The sequence below is a fragment of the Phalacrocorax carbo genome, chromosome 4, assembly GCF_963921805.1.
Source record: "Phalacrocorax carbo chromosome 4, bPhaCar2.1, whole genome shotgun sequence".
In the NCBI taxonomy this organism is placed as follows: Eukaryota; Metazoa; Chordata; class Aves; order Suliformes; family Phalacrocoracidae; genus Phalacrocorax; species Phalacrocorax carbo.
In genome coordinates this window covers 24,960,153-24,983,686 of record NC_087516.1, presented here as the reverse complement: position 1 = coordinate 24,983,686, position 23,534 = coordinate 24,960,153, and the positions used below count along the sequence as shown (strand labels likewise).

Below are 23,534 nucleotides of genomic sequence, written 5' to 3'. Positions count from 1 at the left end.
ATTTCAGTATAGTGCACAGTATCGTTTTATAAGCACTGTTACTGGAAGCTATCCAGATGTATTGTCTGTATTATGTATAATATAAGCGTTTCGCAGGGTGCTTTTTTTAGCAGGAACAGCATAAGGCAACATAAAGAAGGGCGGCAGTGATCCTCACAGTATAACATATAGTTCATGTTATTTTATTGTAAATATCTGCAGCCTTTAGAATGCGAGTACATAAATGGATTAAAAAATCCAGCTTATGTCTGAATCATTGTCTTCTAAAACTTGTATTTACAAGTTTAATTTTAATATAATAAAACACTGTAGCATATCTTCACATTAAAAAGTAATTGTTTAACTGTTCTTTATAACTTTTTGTATTAATTTTTCTTGCAAACGTGAGTGTATTTTGTGGAGTTTTGTTTCTATTATCAGCAGTATTCTTTATCTGAAATGTTTAAGAATTCCATGCTCCTTTTGTCACTGAAGATCACTTTGAAAAAACACATCTTGATGTGCATGTATGTGTTTATCTGTATACATGTGTCTGTGTAGGTCATATGAATGTTATATGTTTTGTTTTCAGCAATCAGTAGCATGACGCAAAACGGAGAGAAAATAGACGTCCTGCTGCTTGTTGAAAAAGGAAGGTAAGGTTCCCATCTGAATAAAGCTTTGATCTGCTTTTATATTGATGTCTTCGAATTCTTGCTGATCAGTCATAGACCTTTTTCACTTTTGGTTTCTAGAGAGAGAGTAAATTTGCAGACTTTTTACAGGAGGGAAAGTCTTTGTGTATTAATTACATTTTATGTCTGTGTCAGGAAATGCTAACAAGAACTGCTTAATTAAAAGCAGTTTTCCCACTGAGAAAATTTTTCCCGTCAGATTAGTCTGCCAATAACAGTTCCTTCAAAAGGACCTAACTACTTTTAGCCTGTAAAGAAAGAGTTCCTCCTTGGAGAATTTACCACTTATTTCTCAATTTTTTTAATCAATCTTATGTCCCAGAATTCTGCGTCTCGGTCTGTGTAGGTCAGGATTGAGAAGGTATGTATAAGTCCCCTGGTCAGTCTTATTGTAATGTCTGATCTCAGTTAACAACACACTAGCTAGAATAAAACATGCTTGTGAAGCAAACATGATCCATGTTTTCATCCAAGTAGGTAATATTTGCTGAGATGACTCTGTCAAATGTAGTGATATGGGAGGCTGAAACTTGGAGTGAGGTGGGGTATTTCTGCCTCATATATGGGTACAAATTTATAGGTGAAAGTAAAATTATTGGAAGTAATTGGTATTTTGTAATAAGTTGGGGGTTTTATTTCAATGATAGATTACTGGGTAAATGTCTGTGTAAGAAGTGGTGCAGTGTTTGCACAGTCTTCTGAACAGCTGATAATAGGTTAATAAAGGAAGATTGTTTTTTCCTTTGTTGCAGAGGCAAAAAAAAAAAAACACCACAGATACCTTTGACATCTATTCAGAGATGGAGAAAAGCATTGTAACCTGTGTGTTCTGAATTCTAACTCTTCCTAAGATAGTGTTTAAGTTCCAGAATTCAGTAAGGTGATGCAGATCAGAAACAAACACTTTTTCCTGTTGGGTTTTTTCCAAAGAAGCATACTGAAAGATTCAACATTAAGTAAGCTGCATAGACCAACCAGGGAACCAGAGATAGCCTATTCAAGGTGCAGTCCAATAGACGAATACAGACTGTGCGTCTGATTTCATAGATACCAGGTTTGAGCAAAACTTGTAACTCCGAGTCAGCTTTTACTATTTCATTCCTCAGAATATTTCTGTCAAGTGAGGGTAGGTTTTCCCTGAATCACTTCAGTAGTTTAATGGAAATTCTGAACTATTTGAAAATGATTTCAACAGGGGTACCAGCTGATTTATGGTGGCCATCAATATGTTTAATTTTTTCCTCTTCTGCCATAAAGCATTTAATTGTATATTGTTCACATTACCTTAACCATTAAAAGCCATATGGCTATATAAGCTTTCACATAGTGATTCCTGCTTAGGATATTACTCTAAAAGTATCCAGGTGTTCAGCACAGTTGCATGATAACTGCATCTTGCAGTGATAAGAAATTTAACGTGTGTGTGGAAAATGATTAAATATAAAATCACCTTTATTTTTAGACTCAATTATAGTAAATGGACACAAACCAGGCAATCCTCCTTCTGCCCCTCCAAACCCCAGGTAAATTAATACCTTTGAAAAGTAAATGGTATAACACAGTGTGCTGGGTTTGGCTGAGAAGAGGTTAATTCTCTTCACTGTGGTGCCTGTGGTGGTCAGGGACCTTTCCAGCTTCCTGCACTCTGCCATGTGGGCAGGGGGCTGGGAGGGGCGGGGCCAGGGCCGGGGCAGCTGACCCCGACTGGCCAATGGGATGTTCATTCCATGCCATGTGACGCCACAACCAGTATATTAATGGGGGCAGTTGTGGCTAGGGACTGGTGGCCTCGGGTTGGCAGGTGGTGAGCGGCTATGTCACGGGCAGTTGGCTTTGGTGGTTCATCCCCCTCCCCCCACCCCGGGTTTTGTGCCTCTTGTTGTTTTCCTTTCCATTGCATTTTTGTTGTTGTTATTTTATTTTAATTACTAAACTGTTCTTATCTCAACCCACGAGCGTTACCCTTCTGATTCTCTCCCCTGTCCCACCGGTGGGGGAGTGAGTGAGTGACTGTTTGGGGCTGAGTTTCTGGCTAAACCACAGCAGTCTTTTTTGGCGCCCAACGTGGGGCTCAAGGGTTGGAGATAATAACAGCTGCTGGTCACAGCACCATGTTGTCCTTTTTGCAGTTTGTGTTAAAGATTGGTGTTGGTTTGTTTAGTCTGCTGTGTTCTGCTGTGATTAGTAAGGGTTTGCCCAAGAGATTTGTTATGCAAACACTGGTTTTTAGTTTTATCTGGTATTTGGGGTTTTTGCTGAAACTGTTAGATACCACGTTGTTGAGGCAATTAGCAATTATACTTCCTTCTCTGAGGGATTTTATATGGAGGAAATACAGAATGGTTATCTTTACAACTTCCTTCTATAATGTCTCCACCTTTATTACAACAACCGTTTTGTATCCTTGGGTAGTTAAGGTATACTTACTGTTAGTTTTTGGGCATATTGTTTTGGTTTTGACTAAGCAACTTAATAATATCACCCAGAAGTCTGCCCCAAGGCTTGATAGTTATGAGTGGCAGGGCATGTGGGATAGCATGGGCAAATACCTAGGGCAGTGGGCACCCCCAGTGTTTTGGAGTTTCACCCCCGAACAAGTGCAGAATCCTGAAGAACTAGTAGAATATTTGGAGAAAGTGTGTTGTTACGCTGGGAACTCCAGAGAGACACAGATAACTGCAACGTGCTGGGGCCTGGCCCATGCGTACCAAGCCCTGCTCAACAGTATTCAGTGCTCCCAAGGGGAGGACAATGTCTCTGGATTGAAAGGCAAAGTGACAGGCACTGCAGCCACTCAAACCCCCAGGACAAGCGCTGTGGCTACTCAAACCCCCAGGACAAGTACTGGAGCTGACTCAGAGAATCAACCTGTACCAGTATAAGTCACCCGCATACACAAGAAGAAATCTTGGAAGCGGACATCAACTTGTTTAGAATGGGATGAAGAAGAAGCAGGGCCATCACGAGGAGAGGAGGAAGAAGTCATAAATGAAACGGAGACCACCCGATCCCTGTCCTTGAATGAGTTGTGAGATATGCGAAAAGATTTTGGCTGTCGTCCAGGTGAGCACATTGTCACCTGGCTGCTCTGATGCTGGGATAATGGGGCCAGTAGCCTGGAATTAGAGGGAAAAGAAGGCAAACAACTGGGATCCCTTTCTGGGGAAGGGGGTGTTGACAAAGCAATTGGAAAAAGAACACAAGGCCTCAGCCTCTGGAGGCGACTCCTGTCCAGAGTGAAGGAAAGGTATCCCTTTAAAGATGATGTTACATATTGCCTAGGAAAATGGACAACCATGGAGAAAGGCATCCAGTGTCTAAGGGAATTAGCTGTGCTTGAGGTGATTTATGGTGACCTGGATGGTCAACAGTCATCCAAAGATCCAGATGAAGCCGAGTGCACATGACCCATGTGGTGGAAGTTTGTACGGAGCGCACCATCCTTGTATGCAAACTCATTGGCAGTGATGTCCTGGAGAGGGGACGAGGCACCAACAGTGGTGGAGGTGATTGATAGAGTCCGGGACTACGAAGCAAATATGAGCCTTGCTTATCTCTTCTGTGGAGAAACTATCCCAAGAGGTCCTGCTCCCCACCTCGACAGAGTAGTGTCTCAGCTGTTAGGAATAAGCATCCTTTGGCTCAAAGGAGAGGATACACACCACGGGCCACCCTATGATTCTACCTTCATGACCACGGAGAGGACATGATGAGGTGGGATGGCAAGCCTACCTTGACCCTAGAGGCACGAGTGCATGAACTGCAAGGAATAACAATCACTCAGGGTGTTTCTTCCGGGAAAGCTGCTGCTCCAGTTTCCAGTGAGCAGGTCCCCAGACAGAGGAGTAGAAGTGCTGATTTTATTTCTGAGCTTAATGGAGACACTCTTGATTCACATTTACAGGAAGTGAGTTGCAAATGCTATGATCAGGACTAGAGGGGCCCTGCCTCCAGCCAGGTGGAGGAAAGGGGTAACCGGGCTTACTGGACTGTGTGGGTCTGATGGCCTGGCACATCTGACCCAGAGGAGTGTAAAGCTTTAGCAGAGACCTGTGCACAATGCACCTCAATGCCATCAAACTATATAGGGGCAGAACCCATCAGCATTGCTGGAGTGACAGGGGAATCCCAAGAGCTAACTGTATTGGAGGCCAAAGTGAGCCTAACTGGGAATGAGTGGCAAAAGCACCCGATTGTGACTGGCCCTGAGGCTCCGTGCATCCTTGGCATAGACTACCTCAGGAGAGGGTACTTCAAGGACCCAAAAGGGTACAGGTGGGCTTTTGGTGTAGCTGCCTTGGAGACGGAGGAAACTAAACAGCTGTCTACCTTGCCTGGCCTCTCGAGGGACCCTTCTGTTGTGGGGTTGCTGAAGGTCAGAGAACAACAGGTGCCGATCGCCACCACAACAGTGCGTTGGTGGCAGTATCGCACCAACCAAGACTCCCTGATTCCCATCCATGGGCTCATTCACCGACTGAGGAGCCAAGGAGTCATCAGTAAGACCCACTCACCCTTTAACAGTCCCATCTGGCCAGTGCAGAAATCTAATGGAGAGTGGAGGCTAACAGTAGACTATCGTGGCCTGAATGAAGTCACTCCACCGTTGAGTGCTGCTGTGCCAGTTCAATAAGAAGTGGAGTCAAAGGCAGCCGAGTGGTATGCCACAACTAATATCACTAATGCATTCTTCTCGATCCCTCTGGCAGCAGAGTGCAGGCTACAGTTTGCTTTTACTTGGAGGGGTGTCCAGTACACCTGGAATCAACTGCCCCAGGGGTGAAACGCAGTCCTGCCATTTGCCATGGACTGATTCAGACTGTACTGGAACAGGGAGAAGCTCCCGAACACCTTCAGTACATTGATGACATCATTGTGTGGGGCAACACAGCAGCAGAAGTAGTTTTTGAGAAAGGAAAGAAAATAGTCCAAATCCTTCTGAAAGCTGGTTTTGCCATAAAACAAAGTAAGGTCAAGGGACCCGCACAGGAGATCCAGTCTTAGGAATCAAATGGCAAGATGGACGTTGTCAGATCCCAATGGATGTGATCAACAAAATAGCAGCCACGTCTCCACCAACTAGCAAAAAGGAAACACAAGTATTTTTAGGGGTTGTGGGTTTTTGGAGAATGCATATTCCAGATTATTGTCTGATTGTAAATCCTCTCTAGCAAGTGACATGGAAGAATGATTTCAAATGGGGCCCTGAGCAACGACAAGCCTTTGAACAGATTAAACAGGAGATCGTTCATGCAGTAGCTCTTGGGCCAGTCCGGGCAGGACAAGATGGAAAGCATGTGCTCTATACCACGGCTGGGGAGAATGGTCCTACCTGGAGCCTCTGGCTCCCCTGTCCCACCGGTGGGGGAGTGAGCGAGCAGCTGTGTGGGGCTGAGTCGTCTGTTATTATAGCAGTGCTTGTCTAATGCAAAGTTTGGCACAGTTTGATCATTTGGAAGACACTCTGTATACTGATCTATTGACAACTTTCATGTTAATTTGATAGTTACTTAAACACAGGATAAATTATAAAGTCCAAAGAAACTATGTCAAAAAATGAAACAATATGAGTAAGGTTTTTCCGGAATTAAGAAAATGTTTTTTTTTTTAAACAAAAACAAAACACACATAAAAAAAAGCCACCCCCCCGAGCAAGCAAAAAAACCACCACCACCACCCCCCCGAACAAACCCCCAAAACAATACGAAACAAACCCAACCCTTTTACAGCATCTTGCTAAATTTTATTAAAAGAAACAATGAAAATACCTCAAGTATTTTCTTACTGAAGCTTATACTGTTCTTCCATTGGTTTTGTTATTGACTTCAAAATAACTTCCCATTACTTCCAAATATTTATGACTTTTTTTCGTGTCTCAGTCATTGGGTTGATTAATTAGGGAAGCTCATATGTTACACATATCACACCTTTTTCTTTGATACTTTTTCCATTGGCTACGGTAGGCGAAAGAATAGCTTACGTTGTTACAAATGGACTTCTTGCTTTAGAGTGATTGCATACACAAGTAAACCGTTTCAGAATTATAAAAACTTTAAGTCTTACTGCTGGAATAATTATAATGTAATAAATTATGAATTCTGGACTTTAAAAAATACTAAGTTTATATGTATGTTTAAATTCATGGGGTACACAAATTGAGTGTTCATCTGATCCATAACTACTTAGAGGAAGAGTTTACAATTGATTTTGGGCTGCAAGGTGCATACTACTTTCCAGCTTGTATAAAATACATGAATTCAGAGAGAATACTACCAAAAGGCATGTGAGATTTTTCTGAAGTGTCTCAGGGATTAATGCAATCCACTCGTGTCCCTCTTCTTCCCCCCCCCCCCCCCCGTTCCCTGTTTTCTACTTAGCACCTTGCTGTTCTTTTATTCTCTGACCTATTCAGTGAAAGAAGACTACTAGATCAGAAATAGGAGGTGGTAATCATACTGCACAAACTCTTGTACATTACAAAGTAAAAGCATATCATGAGAGGCTGAATCAGGTTAAAACATTTCCGAAGTGCCAAGACTGTTTCTCTTTTGAAAATCGCTGGATTTGAAGCTCAGTGTACTTCCTAAATTTTCACAATAATCCTAGACCTTTTCTAATTCTAGTTTGTTTTGGGGTTGGGGTTTGGTGTTTGTTTTTTTTTTTCAGATGCCAAAGGTGTTTAATTTTGTCTTTAGGTATCTTTGCTAAAGTAAGTTAGAGAGGAACACACTCTGTTTTGTAGCACCTATTGAAATTTTATTGCACCCTGATCTCTGGAACATATTGTCCAACCTGCTAGAACTATCTGCAACCCAGCTGGAAATCCTGACTTCACTGTTTTCTTGTGCCATAATCATATGGTCTCTCATCTCCTCTTATGTTCTGCTTTCATAGTTAAAATGCTTCTTGACTTCTTGCTAGAAGTAGCAAACCATTTTCCAGTTTCCTGTGACACACAGATGTCCTCTGCTTTGCTCCATATCTAGTTTGGGGTTTTTTCCTCCTTGATTTCTCCTATTTGTAAAATATATGAAGTGAATGGTGATACTCAATCTCCTGTTGCCATCCAAACAGAAGTTGCATAGAAAATAGGTGAAGAAGCTACTCCTGTGTAGTTCAACAGAGGGATCTGTACACTGAAGAGAGGAAAGGTGTCTGAAAACAACTGAATACAGTAATTTTAAAATATCTTCTATGTATAAAATTTAATGCAAAATCTCTAATGTATACTTCAAGGAAGTTGTGCAAATCAGTTTCAAATGTTCCTTCTTTTTTTTTCTATTAATCATTTAATCTCTTTCTGAGGTGTCAGTGAATGATTTCAGACCATGATGTAATCCAGATGGTGGGGTTTTTTTACCCGCTCCACTTCTCTTGTAGTTAGCTCTTTCTTATTATAGGTAGTAAACCTTCCCTACATGCGCAATTTATTTTGCTGATGGTTCATTAATTACAATGCTTTCTTCTTAACCCTTTGATAACAGTAAGATTTCTAGTAAAATGCAGTTATGAGCACAAAATTCTGGAGTCCAGAAATTATCTAAACACTAGTCTCAGGTGAGTGAAAGGACTTGTGCTTCCAGTATGATGCACTGAATGTAAGACCTTTGAAGAAATATTGCTGACCTTTGTTATATATCTCTTAATTATTAGTGGAATTTCCATGTTTTAGTTGCAATTTGATTATTTCTGTATAATTTCACAGCAATGCATACCTTCTTAGTACTTCTGTTTTCAGGCATGTGGGTTATAAGAATCACTTGAAAATTGCCTGAGGACAGTGAATTGTGCTGATGGCTGTTTCTCACCCTTCCTCCCCACAACCCCTACCCAGAATCACTTAGTATCACTGCTTTTCCAATGCAGAGTTGTGCTACAAAGCATACAGACATAGCTAAAGCTAGTGGACTTTGCAAGATGGATTAAAGATAAGCCTTTGCACTGCTGTGGATGAAGTGTGCTCACGTGTAGTGTTTGTCTGACTAATGGTGCAGAAGGATGGGATGGTAGTCCACGGTAAAGTTGAAAAGCTAACAGTAGGTTTCTTGATGTTGAGGCTAGGTGATCTTGGACTGTTGCAATCATTTGGGTTGATTCAGTTGTGTTAATTCACTAAGGCAGAAATCTATGTTGTTTGAGTACTTAGATTATTCATTTCTTGGTATGGACTGGATGCCCTTCACACTTAATAAAAGCAGAAATTCTGCCATTATTCACCATGTAGTCACTATTGCTATTTGTTATTAAGTGTGTGCTCTTTATCAATTTTTTGAACTGCAAGAGGTAGCACATATATAAACATACTGTAGAAGGCACTGAATTTATGTTGTAGGAATGCATTTCAGTTCAGAGTCTGCAAAGTAGTTGTTAGTCTGCATGATAGGTAGATCTTTGTAAACATTGCAGTAAAAATTCTTTCCAACATGATTACTTCTGTAAGCTTAGAAGTATTCTTGACATTAAGTTGCTCGGTTTTGTGGTACGTGGGTCATCAGTACTCTGCAGCCTGTGTTTATATGCTTAGTGTTAAGTCTTGCATTTAATATAACTTTATATTTTGATATTAGCAGTTAGTTCAGTGAGAAATGCCTGTATTTGTTGTTATTACCATCTCTGAAAACTGCGTGGAAGAGATGATGGCATTGACATGAAAAGCAGAAGCTAGGTCTGCAAAGCTGTCTCTATGACTTCAGAAGTCTTCTACAGAACTTCATGTGCTTTGACAAAAGTTCTGCTTTTCTCCTGGTGACTGATTTCCCTTTTCCGTTTCAAAACAACTTCCAGTTTATGGAGATCAACAAACGGTTTCCAAGTAGCAGAAATATGTTGTGAAGTGAAAGTGCTAAAATTAGAAGGAATGCTTAAACTTATTCGTACATTGTTGTATGTTTTTATGATTTAAGTGTATCTTAGGTGTGCCCCCTCTTTGCCAAAAATACTGCGGGTTGAGATGAGCTTTCTAAGCCAGTTCTGCAGTAAATTGACTGAATTCTGAGCTGTGTCTCGTACTGGTTTCATTTCCTTTTCTCCCTTCTCTTTTATGGTGTTGTAGTGGATGCTGAAATTGCTTCTTGGACTTACCTGACTTCCTTAGGTGATTTTTGACTGGGCAGTGTCAGTCATTTTTTGGAAAATAGTTAGTTGCCTTGCATGAACAATCAGAGTTCCACAATAGTGGCAAGATTTTTCACGTTTATATTTTTTACCAGCAACTTCTCTTTCATGACTGTGTTGGTGCTATAGGACTGCTACTTAGAGATACCCCATTTTCTTTGTTAATTATTAAGTAACCTCTTCCTCTGTAATTTGAATTTAACTCAACTTTTCAAATTTTAGAAAACATGAAAGCATCGTCTTTTGGTAGTTCTGATACTTGTTCTTTCTAATGTGACGCACTGGGGGAAGGTGGGAAGATCCATAGAATACAAGGTCGTCTTTTTCCCATAGTTTAGGTAATTCCTATATCACGGCATTTGATTGCCAGGCACATGATTTAGACTTTCATATCTCTGTGAAAAAATCCAGTTAAGTTTTTTAATTGCCTTTGAAGTCCAATACACTACTGTATTTCCTCTCTCCTCCTCTGTTACCGATTCATTGATATACAGCAGATTTGCCCTTTTCTTCTTTAGAAGTAATGATATTTTCACTTTACAGCATGCTGCTTCCTGTACATATCATGATTCTTTAGATAACAAAAAATAACCTGTTGAGACTTCCATCTGTCCTTTTGCATAATACTGTAATGTGAATCCTGCTGTTCTGCAGGGAAAATAAAAAGACTGTAATATGCATGCATGTGTGCATCTCTTGTGTTGGGAAGTAACATAAATATATATCATAGTCCTAACCTCTGCTGATCTGTGAATAGTGTAACATGCACTATCAGACTCTTTTCCACTCGGTTCAGACTTCTTAATTTCCTCTTACAAATGGCTGCAGCAATACTGGGTGATGTGTTGTTTGAAAGCCGTTGGCACCCATGTAGGATATCCATTCTGACAGGTCTTCAGAAAATGTTTGGAAGTATTGAATTAGACACACTCATTTTGCTGTAAAAATTTAAGAGCTTTATGCAAATTACTATTCTTAATGGAAGAGAATGTTCTGCTAGCCAGGCATGACTTCGAAGTCACGAATTAGGGACTTCTAAAAAGGGGCTTCAGTAACATGAAATATTTTAGTGTCTCCTACTCTGCTGCTGAATGGCTAAGGCTGTATGGTGGATCCTGAGAATACTTCAGATCCTGGGCCTGTGTGTGTACATTGACTGCATCCTCACTTCTTATCGATATAGGAATGCTAGAATGGAAATATGTATAAAAGCTAAATTGAAAGATGCTAATAAAAAAATTTGAAACTCAATATTCCATCATTACATAAAATGCTTTGGGTTTTTTTCTAAATAAAATAATAAGAATGAATGTTTATTTATATTTTGATTAAAGTATTTTCATAGAAGTTCAGTAGGACATTTTAATTTTCTCTAATAAGCAAATAAATTGTCATTAAAGAAAATGAATCCCTTACATTTATTTAGTGGGAGACAAAGAGTATGTATGTAGAAAAGTTTGCTTGCTATTTTAATGCTTAAAACAGTTGTGTATGACATACATTCATATGGGTGGACATACAGCCTTAAACTTTTCAATTTTGGAATTGTTTCTTAGAAGCTAGCCTGTCGAGGGTAAAGAGGGAGATTATTGTAGCATGTTTAAATAATAAAATCAGAACAGGGCCATGCTTTGAGATAACAGGTATTTAAAGAGTTGCATTAACTTACTCTACTCTTAGTTTTTTCATACATGTTCCTTAACTCTTTGATTTCCTGAGGGTGATCATTTTGATATTTTGAATGCATGTATTTTTGTATTTTTCAGAACACTATACATCCATGGCCATACGAAGCTGGATTTCATGGTCTGGTATACTGCAATTGAAAAAGCAGCAGGTACAGATGGTAATGCATTACAAGATCAGCAGCTCAGCAAAAATGATGTTCCTATTATAGTGAACAGCTGTATAGCATTTGTTACACAGTATGGTAAGTACAGTGTACTTTAGGGTGAATAAAGTCATTTGTACAATACGTAAACCCCTAAACCATCAGATCTTACTAAATGAGTTTATATATTACCTAAAGTAAAACATACCCCTAGTTAGCCTTGCCGCTCTGTGATGCAATGGTGAAGTACACTGCCACACATCTGAGAATGGAAAGTTTGGGGAAATACAGCTTGGCAGAGGCCCCTTATAGACACCTTCCTATTTTAAAAATTGACTTGTTTGCCTAATGTAACTCTGCCTTGGGGTCCAGTGCCTCAGTGCAGAATGCCTCAGCCCTGAAAGTAAGCTATGTGAATCAGGAAAGCCTATGGCCTGGACTGGTGAGCACGTCTTCTGGGAAACTGATATTAACTGTGGAGCTGAGTTCAGTCTTAAGGCTGATGTTTTTCCGCCATAATAGCCTAAGGGGATATAGTTAGTTATCAACTGTTGAAGTACATTTTGCCAGCATAACTTTCCATAGGTTTAGATCACATGCAGATGATGTCTGTATCCTTGTTACTACTGCAAATTCATCAGTTTCCTTGTGAACTGTTAAATACCTATCAACCCAGTACAAACCTGTCTTCAGGATATGTGTGTCTGTAACCTCTGTCTGTATGAGAAAGCCTAATTTATCTTTCAGTGATAAAAGTTTAACTAAATAACTTTCAAATATGGCAACACTGCATTATGGTAAATAGTTGTGTCTGGGTTACAACTATTGCCTAAAACAAAGAAATAAAAAATGGTTTTACTAAATGATTTTTAATCATTAACTATAATTCTAAGTATAGCTTACACTGTTTCATGCACTGAAATGTTGTTAAAGCAGGGTAATTATGTCCGCTCCTCAGAACATTCACTTGCATGTGCATAAAATACTAATTTGAAAGATGAAGGAATTATTTGTATGCATACATGTGTTTATGTCATCATGGTAAAGGTTCTGTCTTTAGTTGTGGTCTACAGATGACAGACACCATTGGGTCCCACAGCTGTTCCTGACAGTAACAATACAAAGGCAGCATCAAATGCTTGTAGCGCTTGTGGGCGTTACAGGAAAGGTGAATTGCAAGAATGTAAGACAGGATTTCATAGGTTTTCACAGAGTACTTAATTTGACAGGTACATAAGAAAAGCAGAGTTTTGTATAAAATATGATTATCTCTCAAGAGATGTGGGGAATGCGGGAAGCACCTCTACAAAGAGAAACAGTGGGACTGTGCAGATCTACATCAAACTTCCACAGGTTTAAAAAAAAAAATTGTTTTGGCTACTCTCATATGCAGTAATTGAAGGTAGTCTTGTGTTTTAGACTGTAAATTTCGTTTAAAATGGCTTTGGGGTTTGGTGTTTTAGTTGTAAAATACAAGGATGGTGGCTGCCTGATGTCTTCGTGAATGTAAAAAAACTTAGAAAAAAGGAATACTTTCTACTAATCTTGAGGCTTTTAAGAGTGAAATGTTTCAGGTTGGATGAATACAATACTACTTTACTCTGGCCTAGGTTGAGTTATTCAGTAGGGTAATAAAATAGCGGGAGTTTTCCCCATGAAAGCAGCTGTGTTTTATGTGTAATACAGTACCAGTCATCAGAACTTCCTTCCTTTACTGTGGCTTCTGAAACTATTGTTTTAGGAAATCTTGAAACAATTTGGGGATTTGAATTGCCTGTAAAGTGTTCCTGAGATTGTGAACCCAGGCTTGCTTAATATTATGATGTGTATTTTTGCAAAGAGGTCTGGTTGGGTATAAGCAGACTTGGCAGTGTTTTTACTAACAAAGTGAGTATGTGCAAAAGGTCAGAGAGATTTTAGTAGGAAATACCATGTGTTTGACAGCCAGATAAGCTTTTCATATAATAATGCTTGGAATTTTTAAAAGAATACTTGACCTTACATTTATTTATTTTTCTGTCCTGTATTTCTGTAATTTAGGTTTAGGTAGCAAGCACATCTACCTTAACAATGGCGATTCTTCCAATGTGGCTGAACTGCTGGAAAGCTTCAAAAAAGATGCAAGGAGTGTTAAACTAAGAGCAGGAAAACATCAGCTTGAAGATGTGACTGATGTATTGAAAAGTTTTCTTTCTCAGATAGATGATGCTCTTCTCACTAAAGAACTTTATCCATTCTGGATCTCTGCGTTAGGTAATGTAATCAATAACACTCAATACAGGAAAGGTTGCGTGTACATTTTCAGTATCAAATTTGAGGGGGTGGTTAATTACTTGCCCTGAGTTGACCTATGTTATTTGGTAATCAGCAAGACAACTATAGTGAGGAAAAAAATGTTTAGAGCTTGGCTGCAATAGACTTATATTAATCAGAGGTTATTTTATTGCCTTCAAGTGAACCAGAATAACAGTAACAAATGGCGATGTTTCCTTGACAATATATCTGTGAACAGTAGACCAATATTGCATTGCATCATAGTTGGATCAGCAAGGTAATAAGTGATGATTAATATTTCATGGAAGCATTGATGGTAGAATTCAAGAAATAGACAAACGTTTGAGTAGGGAAAAAATGTGTACTGTCTTTTGACCATATGTACAAGTTTAGTTCAAAAATGGCAAAATCTTAATGCTGTCATCTGTGTGATAGTTCAACGACAGTCTTGATGCTTAAACTCTTCAAATACCTTTTATGAACATTCACACAAAGTTTTGTATATTAACAATGTAGACTTGTTAGCAACTGTTACTTTGTTTCCTTAGAAATATTAATTTAATTGGAGAGAAAATTTAAGTGACTTCAACCCAAGCTGCAACTTGTGATGTATTTATAACATGAGGATATGTGTCTCTGTATGGTTGAAAACAGAACTGAGATTACTAATACATGAATTAGTTACTCATTACATGAATTGTGATGATTTTTATAGTGTTCTTACAAAGCAGCTATATTTCTGTTTGTTTCTATATGGCATTATTTACAGACTGCAAGAAACACTTTCCTTCCCAAACTCTGCTATAAAATTGCAGATGATGCGTAGCAGTAAGAGATGCATAGGAAAAGCTAAGATAGAGCATAAATTTCTGGATTAGTGCCTTGAAACTATATAGGCCTGTTTACTATATGGCAAGTTTTGTCTTTAAAAAAGATACTAAAAGCATATTCCTCTCTGATTTTGCTTAAGTTCAAACATGGGGGTGGCTTCAATAGGAACCTCTAGAAGCTTGGGAAATTCAAGTATGAATATTACATGTTTTTGACCTTTAACCTCAATTTGAACAAACTAGAGGAAAGCATATTAAGAATTTATTCACTTACCACAGGATTGCTCTCATCTTATCAGAAATCAGAAAAAGTTGAATCTGTAGCAGTTTAGATTTAAGTTGGCTCTTTTGTGAAAGTGCATAATAGTGTTACAGTGATTTAATTTTGTGATTCGTACATGGGGCTAAAATGCTGCTTCAGCTTTGCAGCACAGAATCTTGTCCTGTTATAGTTAAGTAACATTGAAAATACTTTTCATGCTTAGGAAGATAGAGTAGACCTTTAAACTGTGGGTTTTTTGTTGTATGTTTGGTAATTGGAAGGAAGAGCAAACAAAAAATCAAAACATAGTGCAGTAGTTAGTGGAGAGTGCTAGCAATCAGCTGGAAAAGGTTAGAGTTCTGTGCTTTTTCTTTTCAGAAACTTGAGAGAAGCAAGGGACTGAGGGGAAAAAAATTAAATAATTAAATATGTAAAATTTACATTCACTTTGCCCATGCCCCGAGCAGGAATATGCTCTGTAGTATCTATGCAGCAGGGAGGCAGACTTAACTTGAAGGTAGAGACCTATGGCTGTGTCTCAGATAATGTAATTCCCAAGACTGGAACTACTATCATTGGCTGTGCCCCTGTTCAGCTATGTAACTCTGCACAACTTGTTCGCTACCTCTTCCCCTTTGCTCTGCTCTTCTCAGTCTTACATGTTTGGATCTTTAAACTACTTTGAACCTTGAGACACTTTTCCAATAAAAATAAAAGAGGTTAAAAGGTCTCTTCCTTTCTCATCTCTGGGAACTCTTAGAAGTACATTTGTACTTGTGTATACACAGGTGCATTCACACATGTAGAAGCACAAACTACAGATTAAATATCCTTTGAGAGGAAGAGCAATTGCTATGCTGGGATTTAGTCTTAAACTGTAGCAAATGGTGCTTGAACATAGAACTGGCCTGCTTTATTGCTGATATTGTTTCCCTGAACTAGTGTACAGTAGTAGACTTTGTTAATAGTAGATTGTCAGTATTGCCTTCATGAAGAAGAGGTTGATTGGGCAAACCATAATTTTAAATGACTAGATGATGCCAGTGTAGTTGAGAACTGCTGTTGGTTTCAGTGTCCATTGTTATTAATGGTCAATGATGATTATTTTCCGGCAGATACACAGAATGAAAAGGAACGAGTGAGGAAGTATGGAGCTTTTATTCGGACTCTTCCACCGGTCAATAGGGCAACTTTGGCTGCTTTAATTGAACATCTTTACAGGTCAATGCAAATGATGTACTGTTGCAGAGAAATTCTTGTAATGTGTTCTCAGTAGAACTCTACCATAAATGAAATGTGGCTTGTTTCATTAAGTAGTAAGCATCAAAAGCTTACCTAGTTGAGACAATTTAATTATATTGATTCCCTTTAATTTATAAAGTGTTTTTTCTTTGATTGTACTTTTAGCAATAGGTATCTATAAATATCAGTGGGATGGAACAGCCTTCCAGTGAGAGAGGGCTGCCAATGTGTGTCCAAGTAGGGTAATTTTTGATGTATTTTCTTTATACAAACTCATTTCACCCTGGTCTGCTAGTCTTCCAGAGTATTGTTGCAATAATTTATTCTTGAAATAAGAAGATTTTTTCAGGAAAATGTCCTTCTCCAAAATCTGTATTGCACATAATAAATTTGAGAATTGGCTACCCTTCCCGTTTTTCATCAGTGCTTCATTTTGCAACTGAGGTAGTGGTAGAGAATATCCAAAATATAAACTTGATTAAGAAAAAAAGGTCATGTCTTATTCCTAGATCAAATAAGCAGCTGCAAATGTATAAGCAGTGTGTGACTTGGATGATTCTACAGTATCATGGCTAAATAATAATGATCTATATTATATTATATTCTATCTTGACCAAGTCAAATCATATTCCTGGTATATTGTAGTGGGTAGAGAATGTGTAGAACCTATTGTGTTCAGAAGTTACATTACAACGTCCTTTATTAATATGCTTTAACTTCCAGTCAGCCCGGGGGTCATCAGGCAGTTGGGCTGGATGATCATTGTAGGTCCTTTCCAACTGAACTATTCTATTTTTATTCTATTTTAAATAATTTTGATACCACTTGAGATGCAGCTAAATAAGTTATAAGTTTTAATTTCTGTAGTGAGATGTGAGATAAAGAATATAAAGACATAAATATAAAAAATAAATAGTATTAGATTTTTTTTCCATTGCATTTAGTGCCATTATTCTTTCTGAAATGCACTCCATGTTCTGTAGAGGAGCCCCAGACAATTAAAGGAACAATGAAACCTCCTAAATATGCTTATTTTTCCTTCAACAGGGTGCAGAAGTGTTCTGAAATCAATCATATGAACCCTCACAATCTAGCCATGGTGTTTTCCTCATGCTTATTTCAAACTAAAGGCCAAACTAGTGAAGAAGTCAATGTGATTGAAGATCTAATTAAAAATTATGTGCAACTTTTTGATGTAGGTATCTTTATATAAAAGTGTCGTAATTGCTCAGCTGTTTGACATGCTAAAATATATAAATCTTCTTAATGATGATCTTGCTATTAGTTATACTGTCTGAGGATATGCAGGGCTTTTGAACTCTAATTCAGTGAATGTTATTCGTCTGCTTTAAATTCTATTTCCCAGTTAGCTTAGTCTGTATAGGAAAGACTGTATTTATAGGATTGCTGTGAGCTACTGTTTTCCAAAACGATGGACATGCTTCTTGCTGACAGCAGCATACCAATTTTAAGAAAATGTTAATATTATTACTATTAAAAATAATACTTCTATCCAAATTTTATGGGCCTGATCAGAACCAAAGCATGGAAGAATTCTGCGTTCTTAGTCTTTGGGCAGTGGTTGCAATAAAGACCTCAGAGAAAGTGCTTGGTTCCTTAGGCCTAGAAAGAACATTAAATCCAACTGGATAGAAAAGATATTACTATATTTTGATTTAGAGTTTACTGTGCCACTATAACATTGTTTGGCAGTTTTTCACTGACCTCGCTCTTCTAATATGTATTTGGTAAAGTTTGTAATAACGAATCCCATCAATGAAGAGCTGTTTCTGACTGATAGAATATTTTACATAGCTGCTTCTGTAAGAACCATGAGTATTGTTAAATGTAGCAATATTTATTATCGTTACATTATTATTATTTACTATTGTTAAATGTAAGCATTCTTTTATATTTATATTTGTATTTATCTTAGTTTATTATATTAAATTGGTGTTTACTAGTTCATTTTGTAATTTTTACACTAATTCCCGTATACTTACTAATTGATCAAAATGATCCATTCTAAACAGATAAATGAAGACCAGATCAAACAAATGGATATAGAGAACAGCTTTATTACCAGGTGGAAAGACACTCAGGTAAGTGCAAATATCAACTGGTATGAAAACAATTTTAACAAAGACTGTTTTTTTGTTTACTTGTTTTTATACCTAGATTTCTAAACGTAAATTTCTAAGTTTGTATAGTGAGCAGCGTTGTTAACTACAGGGCTGAGGAAAATAAAATGAAACAAAAAAAGGAGGCATAAATTGATAAAGCAAAACACTTCTGTGTAAAGCATACTGTGGAATTACGTTCTGGCCTGAGCACTGGGATAATTTACAGGTTGTTACACGCTTTTACTATGTAGTAGTACGTTTTCACACAATTTTCAAAAATTTTACTAGAAGGAAATGGCCAACATCTGCAAGTATGAAAGTGATGACCTGTCTTTTTAATTTTAAACCTGCATATTAAATATCTACAAGTATATATTAATACTTTTTATTTTTTCATGAGCTTTGGGTATACATGGTCTCTCTTCATTAAAATTTCACCATCCTTTTGATTTTAAAGCGTCTGAATCTTTAGCCACATCCTCTTTTGTGACCATTTTGTGACCACAAATGTTATTTGGGGGAACTTCAGACACATTAACAGTCAAACTGAAATTTGTGATACAATATAAGAAAACAGGAGATCTTACACCACTATTTATCATCTTGAGTTCCAGTCTTACCTGTAACAACTTTTGAATAACTTGAGAGTGGTAAGAAACAGCAAAGTGATAGCATGTTTCAGTCTGAATGGTATTTGTGTACAGTCCTAATTAAAGCAAAAATTGGTAAGTTTCATAACACTACCAATGTGGTTGAATTAAGAGAGGTAAAAGGAAGTGTAGGGAACCTAAAAGCTTTTTCAGAAATCTAAAGTAATAGAGGAGAAGCTTTCAGTGATTTTGAGGTTTATACAGCTTCAGAAACTAATAGAAAGCTAGCAGAAAAAAAATCTATATTGTTTTGTCTGTTGGCTGCCTTCCCCCTTCCAGCAACAGTTTTGTGGTACCTTGTGAGCCATCATTAAGAAGACAGGGTCTTCCAAATACCTGTTGAAATTGCATGTTCTCTGAATTGCTATCTGGACTCTTATTTTTATCTCATATTCCCTTTTTGTCTGGGTCAAGAGTGGGATGAAGCTTTCTGACCATAATGGCCTACTGTGAATGTGCATACAGAAGGTAGAATGCCTATTTCCTCCTTTTGGTGCCCGGTGGGGAATGACCAAGTCATTCAAGGGAAACAATTTCCTTCCAGTGTCTCTCTTGCAGAATGGAAACATCTGCTTTAGTAATGGCAAAAAAAAACAACCCAGATTTGATACTCCTAAGAGCGTTCTGAAGGCAGGGGTTGAAGACTCTTTAATGGAACTTACTAATTCTGGGGTCCATGAAGAGGGTCTTATTGAGATTAGACTATAATATTTTGAAGCCTAACATAGTGGAAATACACAGACTTTTAAATACATTATTTTCTGTGGTTTTAGAACCAAAAAAAGATTGTTTCAGCTTGTTACATTATTAACATTTTCCAAGCAAATCTGGGAAGCTGTAATGGTTAAATGTTCGCAGTACCTTCTGGAAAATTAGGAAGATATGAGAGGAGTTTCATGAGTAAAGAAAGAGATAGCGGAGACATTTTGATTAGATAGGGAGAAAAAAAGTAGACAGGAAACTGAAAGGCTGTTGATGGATTGAATAATGTAGTAGCAACTGCTGGCTAAGTGGGTTTGTCTAAAATGGAAGCTCTGAGGAATATAGAGAACAACCAAAAAAAGTGGTTTTCTGTATTTTTCCACCCCTGATAGCACTGAGAAATCACCTTTATGAGGTGTATTGTATTTGGAAGGCTGCCTATTGAAGAAAAAGAGAGACATGCTTTTGATTTTATAAAATAGAAGTCTAGGTTTTCTAAAATCGGTAAGGCTTTTTTAATAAAAACCTTCCAGCACCTAAAATAGGTGATCTTCCAAATTTTACACTTTATAATCAAATTGGAAGTTTAATGAATAATTGTGCCTGTTTGGACAGGTTTCCTTGGGACTCTCTAAGTTGTTGGGAGGCAGAGTTATGAAAAGACTGAACTGGGTTTTTAACTCTTCCTATTTTGCTCTCGGCAAACTCTGTAGCATTAATAATCAACTTTCTGAATTGATGGTTACACCTACTGTGTTAATAGACTCTGGCTTGATTCTCATAACATGCATAACTAAGCTTTAAATCATAGAATCTTAGAATCATTAAGGTTGGAAAAGACCTCTAGGATCATCAAGTTCAACCATCAAGCCAACACCACCATGTCTCTAAAACCATGTCCCCAAGTGCCATGTCTACAGGATTTTTGAAAGCCTCCAGGGATGGCGACTCCACCACCTCTCTGGGCAGCCTGTTCCAATGCCTGACCACTCCTTCAGTGAAAAAGTTTTCCTAATATCCAATCAAAACCTCCCCTGACACACCTTGAGGCCATTTCCTCTTGTCCTATCACTAGTAACTTGGGAGAAGAGACCAACACCCACCTCACTACAACCTTCTTTCAGGTCGTTGTAGAGAGAAATAAGGTCTCCCCCCAGCCTCCCCTTCTCCAAACTAAACAACCCCAGTTCCCTCAGCCACTCCTCAGCGGACCTGCGCTCCAGACCCTTCACCAGTTTCATTGCCCTTCTTTGGACATGCTCCAGCACCTCAATGTCTTTCTTGTAGTGAGGGGCCCAAAACTGAACCCAGTATCCAAGGTGCAGCCTCACCAGTGCCAAGTACAGGGGCACTATCACTTCCCTACTCCTGCTGGCCACAGTATTCCTGATGCAAGCCAGGGTGCTCTTGGCCTTCTTGGCCACCTGGGCACACTGCCCGCTCATGTTCAGGTGGCTGTCAACCAGCACCCCCAGGTCCTTCTCTGTCGGGCAGCTTTCCAACCACTTTTCCCCAAGCCTGTAGCATTGCATGGGGTTGTTGTGACCCAAGCACAGGACCTGGCACTTCGCCTTGTTAACTTCCATACAATTGACCTCGGCCCATCGATTCAGCCTGTCCACATCCTTCTGCAGAGTGTTCCTACCCTCGAGCAGATCAACACTCCCACCCAACTTGTTGTTGTCTGCAAGCTTACTGAGGGTGCATTCAACCCTCTCATCCAGATCATTGATAAAGATATTAAACAGAACTGGCCCCAACACTGAGCCCTGGGGAACCCACTCGTGACCAGCTGCCAACTGGATTTAGCTCTGTTCACCACAACCCTCTGGGCTCAACCATCCAGCCAGTTTTTTACCCAGCGAAGAGTACACCCATCCAAGCCATGAGCTGCCAGCTTCTCTAGGAGGATGCTGCAGGAAACAGTGTCAAAGGCTTTGCTAAAATCCAGGTAGACAACATCCACAGTCTTTCCCTCGTCCGCTAGGTGGGTCACCTGGTCATAGAAAGAGATCAGGTTGGTCAGGCAGAAATTCTTTACAAAAAACAGTAATATCACTTTTCATGTTAAAATTAAATAAAATCTCCTGCCTCATCACAGAACTATCATAGAATCACAGAGTATCTCAAGTTGGAAGGGACCCATAAAGATCATTGAGTCCAACTCTTTTTCTCACAGGACTACCTAAAGCTAAATTATATGACTAAGAGCATTGTCCAGACAGTTCTTGAACTCTGACAGACTTGGTGCTCTGACCACTTCCCTGGGGAGCCTGTTCCAGTGACCGACCACTGCCTTAGTGAAGTATCTTTTCCTAATGTCCAATCTGAACTTCCCCTAACGCAGCTTTATTCCAGCTGTTTAGTTTGGAAGGAATCTGTTGAGATCATCTAGTCTGAATACACTGCTGCTCATGGATGGCCTCTTAGAGTAGGTTGTCTAGGACTGTGTCCTGTCAGATTTTGAATATCTCCAAGGATGGAGCCTCTCAGGGCAACATCTTCCAGTGTTTGCTCACCCTCAGTATAGTTGTTTGTGTTTCAGATTGAATTTTGTGTGTCTTTAATTTGTACCCATTGCCTCTTCTCCTGTTGCTGGATGTTACTGAGAAGAGTATCTCAGTTTTCTTCATTCCCTCCTATCAGGTATTTGTATGTGTTGACAAGATTCTCCCCCCAAGCCTTCTCTTCTCCAGGCTGAACAGTCTCAACTGTCTCAGCCTCTTCATATGTGAAAGATGCTACAGTCTCTTCATGATCTTGGTGATTCCTCACTGGACTCTCTCCAGTAGTTCCATAGCTTTCTTGTACTGAGGAGCCCAGCACCGGACACAGTACAGTGTGTGGCCTCAGCAGTGCTGAATAGAAGGGAAAAATCACCTCTCTCAACCTGCTGGCAGTGCTTTGCCTGACGTAGCTCAGGAGGCTGTTGGCATTCTTTTCTGTGAGGGTGCATTGTTGGCTCATGATCAGTTTATTGTATACTAGGACATCAAGGTCCTTCTTGGCAAAGCTGCTTTCCAGCTGGTTGTCCCCCAGTGCGTACTGATACCTGGGATTACTCCTCCCAAGGTGCAAGACTTGGATTTCCTCTTGTCAAACTTCATGAATCATAGAATGGTTTAGGTTGGAAGGGACCTTGAGGTCATCTAATCCAACCCCACTGTAGTGGGCAGGGACATGTTTAACTAGATCAGGTTGCTCAGAGCCCCATCCAGCCTGACTTTGAATGTTTCTAGAGTTGGGGCTTCCACAGCCTCTCTGGGCAACCTGTTCCAGTGTTTCACCACCCTTGTTGTAAAAAGCTTGTTTACTTCTATCCAGTCTAAATCTACTGTCCTTTAGTTTAAAACCATTACCTCTTGTCCTGTGACAACAGGCCTTGCAAAGGAGATTGCCCCCATCATTCCTATAGTCTCCCTTTAAGTACTGGTGGGCCGCAATAAGGTCTCCGTGCAGCCTTCTCTTCTGCAGGCTGAACAACCCCAACTCTGTCAGCCTTTCTTCATAGGACAGGTGTTCCATTCCTCTGAATATTTTTGTGGCCCTCCTCTGGACCTGCTCAAACAGGTTCATGTCCTTCCTGAGTTGAGGGCTCCGGAGCTGGACGCAGTACTCCAGGTGGGGTCTCACCAGAGCAGAGTTGAGGGGCAGAATCACCTCCCTTCTCCTGCTGGCATGAAGTTCTTCTCTGCCGAATTCTCGAGCCTGTCAAGGTCCTTCTGAATGTATCAGCCACTCCCCCTGGTTTAGTACCATCTGTAAACTTCTTGAGGATGTGCTCTGTCCCATTATCCAGGGTCATTGATGAAGATCAACAGTCTCCTGGCTG

The 23,534-nt window shown here is 39.3% G+C and overlaps 1 protein-coding gene across 2 annotated transcripts in view; it reads left to right on the top strand.

The window, feature by feature from the left end:
• Positions 1–23,534, top strand: part of ARAP2 (ArfGAP with RhoGAP domain, ankyrin repeat and PH domain 2) — a 136,210-nt gene that overhangs the window by 73,741 nt on the left and 38,935 nt on the right. For both annotated transcript variants that reach the window (XM_064449273.1, XM_064449272.1), the window contains 6 exons: positions 572–635; positions 11,555–11,718; positions 13,660–13,872; positions 16,101–16,206; positions 17,275–17,422; positions 18,261–18,329. In XM_064449273.1, coding sequence (XP_064305343.1) covers positions 572–635; positions 11,555–11,718; positions 13,660–13,872; positions 16,101–16,206; positions 17,275–17,422; positions 18,261–18,329 — 764 coding nt within the window. The remainder of the gene's footprint in view (positions 1–571; positions 636–11,554; positions 11,719–13,659; positions 13,873–16,100; positions 16,207–17,274; positions 17,423–18,260; positions 18,330–23,534) is intronic.